The sequence below is a fragment of the Amphimedon queenslandica genome, unplaced genomic scaffold (assembly GCF_000090795.2).
Source record: "Amphimedon queenslandica unplaced genomic scaffold, v1.1 AMPQUscaffold_13321, whole genome shotgun sequence".
Classification (NCBI taxonomy): domain Eukaryota; kingdom Metazoa; phylum Porifera; class Demospongiae; order Haplosclerida; family Niphatidae; genus Amphimedon; species Amphimedon queenslandica.
This window is the reverse complement of record NW_003546443.1, coordinates 1-6,072: the sequence shown is the minus strand read 5'-3', so window position 1 is coordinate 6,072 and position 6,072 is coordinate 1. Positions and strand designations below refer to the sequence as shown.

Sequence of the window (6,072 nt, the reverse complement as noted above, 5' to 3'; positions counted from 1 at the left end):
TTAACGACCTGGGGGCGTAGCCCCCAGGTCGTTCCTATAATTGATTTCACCGTCGCGCTATCTATATATATATATTTATTTATTTGTATGTCCACATTTACATTTCTTCTATACACGTTGTATTGGAGAAATAACAAGCCTTAGCAACCACCCGCCCACGCTCCTTTACGTGAGTGGGTGTGGCCACAGCAAACAAAATGGCGGCTTACACATGGGACAAAGTTAAGAGCTTTCTAACAGCAAGAGAACATAAAGATACTGTCTAAAGACTTCTCTAGAAGCATTAGAAGGTAGAGAGAACCTCTATAAGTCTTAATAATGACCAAGTTGTACTTGCAAGGTGGTGAAATCAATTATAGGAATATTTTTTACCCTGTTACGCTTGTTGTGCAGTGTGAATCAGCCTTTAGACTTTTTAATTGGGACGTTTGTATGTATGTATCTAATTGTGAAGTTACATTAAATTAGCTAATATTAGAAGAGTATTGCTTGTTCAAAATTAGTTTTTAAAATAAAGTAGTTGTGGCATTTCTGCTATCATCACAGTAAACATTTCTGAACTGATTTGTACTATCCACTGGTTACACTACATTGCATGTGCATCAATTCATTATCTAAATTGTATTGCTGAGTAATGTATGTAGACTATATATGTACATAAAAGATTATCATACATTATTAGACAGTTGGTATTTCATATTCAGTAGGTGGTGGAAGAGGAGTCTCATATTCATTATTAGTTGTATCATACACTGGCTCAACAGTTGATCTATTAATAATAACTTTAAATAATAATAATAATTGTATTTTATATAACTGACTGTGTTTGTTGTACTGTATCATATGCTGGACTATCCTTCATTAGTATATCATCAGCAGTACTGTATGTGTGTGTGTATAGACATAATGTAATAGTCAATAGTGTAACTAACTTTGTTGTAGCATAAGCTTGACTGCATTCCATTTTATTGTCATTGGCTGATTTTCTATGCCCATAAACTAAATTTAAAATTAATCATATTTGCACTTACTTTTTATTATTATCATTAGATTTATTCATAAGCAAAATTAATACCAGTGCTATAATTATAATTATAGCCAGTACTAATAATGCAGTAAGAACTACAATTGGACCAACTATTACTCCAGTATTTACTCCATTATTTAAAAATACAGTAGGCACTAATAAACAAGAAACTATATAAATCTACACACATAAAGATGCACTTAAAATTTAATAACAAAGATGATGACATTGCTAATGTAAAGTAAACTATACTTGTTGATGATTCAATAACTGATATAGTGCTTGTTAGAGTAATAGAAGAAATTATATGCACTACATGTATATAGTAACATAATAACCAACCAAACATGAGGTATAATTACTTGGTGGTATTTGTTCAGTCCTCTCTCCTTCATAAATGATTCCATTAACATTAAATGATGTAGATATAGAGAACAAGTAGTTCAGATTAGGATCTAATCCTCCTATTAGACCTTCAGTAGTACCACCTGGGAATACTCTCATTCCTGTCTCTACTTGTCTCTTCTTTCTTGAGGAGCTACTGGTTGACTCATAATAGACAGTATAATGTGTAACTAAACCCCACTCAGCCCTCACTGCTGTAGAACTGAGCTTTGTTATAGAAAAAGTTTGAATTACAGCTAAAATATAACATATAAAAACTAAAATATATTAATTCCTTACGTATTTGAGAAGTAGTAAATTCTCTATGAGTCCATTCTCCTGGTCCAATACTAGTATATGCTCTCACTCCAATAGTATAACTAGTATTAGGTATCAATCCTGCTATACTGTAATAAGTGTTAGTAGTGTTAGTTATATTGTATGGACCAGTACTGGTAGACTCTCTATATCTTATCTCATATACTGTAATGATACCATTAGGTATTGTAGGAGGATTCCATGAGATATTAATTTTAGCTAGTGTGATACTTGCATGTCTTAGATCAGATATCATACCAGGAACTGTGTTGAAATCATGTTAAACTGATCAATATCTCATTGACTTACTTGATTCAGCAGTTAATTGTATTTCTTGTCTAGCTGGTCCATTCATATTATAATTATAAGGTATTATACTCACAGTATAGTTAGTATATGGTATTAATCCTGTGAGATTATACATTCTGTTGTCTCCTCCAGTGATATTAACAGTATAACTAGTGCTTGAAGTGATGTTAGTGTATGTGAGGTAGTATCCAGTGATTGGTCCATTCCTTCCATTGCAAGGTACTTCATCCCATGAGACAGTCATTGACACTGACTCTACTGATGAGAATATAATATCATCCACTGGTGCAGTAGGAGCTATAAGATAATAAGTAAATATAAAAAATTTGCAATTGTTCCCTACCATTTGAGAGTGTAATGACTAAATAATAAGTAGTCAAAAAAGCAATCTCAGCTCCATATACTCCAATAAGATCAAAGCCACATAGACTGTAAGGAGGTATACCAGTTGAAGTATGTGGTGATGAAACTGATGTTTCACTATTACTAGTAACTGATGATTCACATACTCTCCTACATCTCCTATTAATATTATAACTATAAGGTAATACAGTAGTTGGTGGACTCCATTTTAATGTAATGGCAGTACTTGAAATTAATGTAGCCATAAAATTATTAACTACTGGATTACCTAAAACACAAATTAAAAATCTCTAAATTACAGCTGCTATGGCTCACTAATTGTTATCATAACTGAAGCATTACCACTAGGTAGAGAAGCTGATCCATAAGATACTACATAGAAAGTGTATGTGCTTCCTTGAAACAATCCTGATGTTATATTGATTGTTGTTGAAGCAGTAGTGCCTGCACTAACAGGAGTATTACTAGACAGTTGATAGTAGACCTCATAACCAGTAGCTCCTGATACAGTAGACCAGGAGAGTCTTACATGAGCTAAACCAGTACTTAATCTTGTAGCAGTTAAACTAGTTGGAGTATTAGATACTAAATACATACACAGTATAAAACTAGCGGTATATAGACATTAAACACTAACCTGATATATTTAATGATGTAGGACTAATAACGACTTTAGGACCCAGACTGATAGGTCCATAAGTTACTCTAGCATTAGATGCATTACACTGATAGGTACCAGCTTCTCTCAGTCTCACTGTTACTGTCACTCTTGTAACAGATCCTGATCCATTCACTATCACACGACACAGTTCAGTAGATATTCCATTCCCATTCACTGAACAATTGACAGTAGTAGGAGGACCATCAGAGACATTGAAACTGAGACTGAAGACTGGAGGAGTAGCTAATCTACTAGTGGAGAGGAGAGAGAACTGCATAGTAGAATCAGCATCAGGACCATCTGTAAAAGAAGTACATTAATTATAGTCTATATTCATCACATACCATTGTTATTGTATCCAGTATCAGTATATGCTCCAACCACTAGTGTTTGATTTACTCTATTCTCATCAGGAATGATACACTTGTATAAACCTTCATATCCTGATAGTCCACCTCTTCTAGCTAGTGCAATCTGACCACTGAATCTCTTACTGTACACTGGACTAGGAGCTGATGGATCACCAAAGGGACCATCAAATAAAGGTACTTCAGTTCCATTAGGATAATACCACACTCCAATATTAGTAACATTGTTAGCACTCTGACACCACAAAGCATCAGTGGTATCATTATTATCATTATTCTGATCTATTTCATAAAACTGACTAGCATATATGATAAAGTAATCAGGTATTATCCTGTTCTCATAAGCTAGGTACAGTTGAACACCTGAATATGAGTATATAGTCTAGTAATTAGCAATATGTACTTCTCTTCTTACCATTAATGGGTAGAGTAGAAGGTGGTTCTCGTCCAAATATAGTCACCAGTTGAACTAGTAGTGGTATGAGTAAAATAAAGCAAGAGCTTATTGACAGTACCATCCTGTTTCCTAGAATGATACTGCTCATTACACTTTGCTACTTAAAAGTCATAACATAGGTATGTTATTTTAAGAAACTACCATTAGTAAACATTTCTAATTTTAGAACATACACATCTTATACTAACCACTGGCAACATAATTGCATGTACAACAAATATATTATGTTAATTGTATTGTAAAGTAATGTACATAAAAGATTAGCATTATTATTAAACAGTTGGTATTTCGTATTCAGCAGGTGGTGGAAGAGAAGTCTCATATTCATTATTAGTTGTATCATACACTGGCTCAACAGTTGATCTATTAATAATAACTTTAAATAATAATAATAATTGTATTTTATATAACTGACTGTGTTTGTTGTACTGTACTGTATGCTGGACTATCCTTCATTAGTATATCATCAGTAGTACTGTATGTGTGTGTAAGTATAGACATAATGTAATAGTCAATAGTGTAACTAACTTTGTTTTAAATTCAGTTGTAGCATAAGCTGGACTGCATTCCATTACAATGTCATTATCTGATTTTCTATTAATTTTAAAATTAATTCAGTAATGAATGTGTACACATTTACCTTTTTTGATTAATATTAGTTCTTTTTATGTGCATAACCAGTACCAGTATAATGATTATAATTATAGCCAGTACTAATAATACCAGAAAAACTACACTTAATCCAACTATCACTCCAGTATTTCCATTATTCACTAATACAGTAGTCAATGGAGTAGTCATGGTAGCTGTTTTAGTATAATAAGAAACTATAAACATAAACTGATTAGTACATGCATCAATAGTGTTAAGTTTACTAATGTTTAATGACACTATTGATGACATTACTTTAAAATAAACTGTCGACTACATACATGATACATCTATTAGTATATGTACTGTCTTACTTGATGATGATCCTGTACCAATAATGACTGATGAAGTGCTTGATACAATAGTAGGAGTTAGAGTAGCACCTAAATACATGAAGTAAGCATTATTCATTGGATGACTCATTATAGTATTACCTGGTGGTATTTGTTCAGTCCTCTCTCCTTCATAAATGATTCCATTAACATTAAATGATGTAGATATAGAGAACAAGTAGTTCAGATTAGGATCTAATCCTCCTATTAGACCTTCAGTAGTACCACCTGGGAATACTCTCATTCCTGTCTCTACTTGTCTCTTCTTTCTTGAGGAGCTACTGGTTGACTCATAATAGACACTATAATGACTAGCTCTAGAAACAAAACTCCACTCAGCCCTCACTGCTGTAGAATTGAGCTTTGTTACAGAGAAGATTTGAATGACAGCTAAAATAGAAAATACCAAATACAGCTTATTATTAATTTACTACTGTATTTTTTACGTAATCAATAACAGTATGTTATTTAAAACTGACATTATCATCATAGTATTCTCAGTAATTTCTTACGTATTTCAATAGTAGTGTATTCTCTATTAGTCCATTCTCCTGGTCCAATACTAGTATATGCTCTCACTCCAATAGTATAACTAACATTAGGTATCAATCCTACTATACTGTAATAAGTGTTAGTAGTGTTACTTATATTGTATGGACCAGTACTGGTAGACTCTCTATATCTTATCTCATATACTGTAATGATACCATTAGGTATTGTAGGAGGATTCCATACAATAGTTATTGCATCTGAGTTTTTTGCATGTCTTAGATCAGATATCACACCAGGAACTGTGTTAAGATCATGTTAAACTGATCAATATTTCATTGACTTACTTGATTCAGCAGTTAATTGTATTTCTTGTCTAGCTGGTCCATTCATATTATAATTATAAGGTATTATACTCACAGTATAGTTAGTATATGGTATTAATCCTGTGAGATTATACATTCTGTTGTCTCCTCCAGTGATATTAACAGTATAACTAGTGTTTGAAGTGATGTTAGTGTATGTGAGGTAGTATCCAGTGATTGGTCCATTCCTTCCATTGCAAGGTACTTCATCCCATGAGACAGTCATTGACACTGACTCTACTGATGAGAATATAATATCACCCACTGGTACTGTTGGGGCTATGAAGAAAGAATTACTAATCGAATACATGTATAACTACACATACCTGTTGAGAATGTAGTAGCAAA

General features: G+C 32.9%; 1 protein-coding gene across 1 annotated transcript; it reads right to left on the bottom strand.

The window, feature by feature from the left end:
* Positions 1 to 606: 606 nt before the first annotated feature.
* Positions 607 to 5,066, bottom strand: LOC109583181 (uncharacterized). The gene is made up of 6 exons (XM_019998416.1): positions 4,973 to 5,066; positions 4,853 to 4,921; positions 4,528 to 4,714; positions 4,416 to 4,481; positions 822 to 881; positions 607 to 769 (listed from the first exon to the last, which is right to left on the bottom strand). Exons 3-6 carry the CDS (start codon positions 4,686 to 4,688, stop codon positions 679 to 681), a joined length of 378 nt encoding a protein of 125 aa, XP_019853975.1. The 5' UTR covers positions 4,689 to 4,714; positions 4,853 to 4,921; positions 4,973 to 5,066; the 3' UTR covers positions 607 to 678.
* Between the last annotated feature and the right edge of the window lie 1,006 nt (positions 5,067 to 6,072).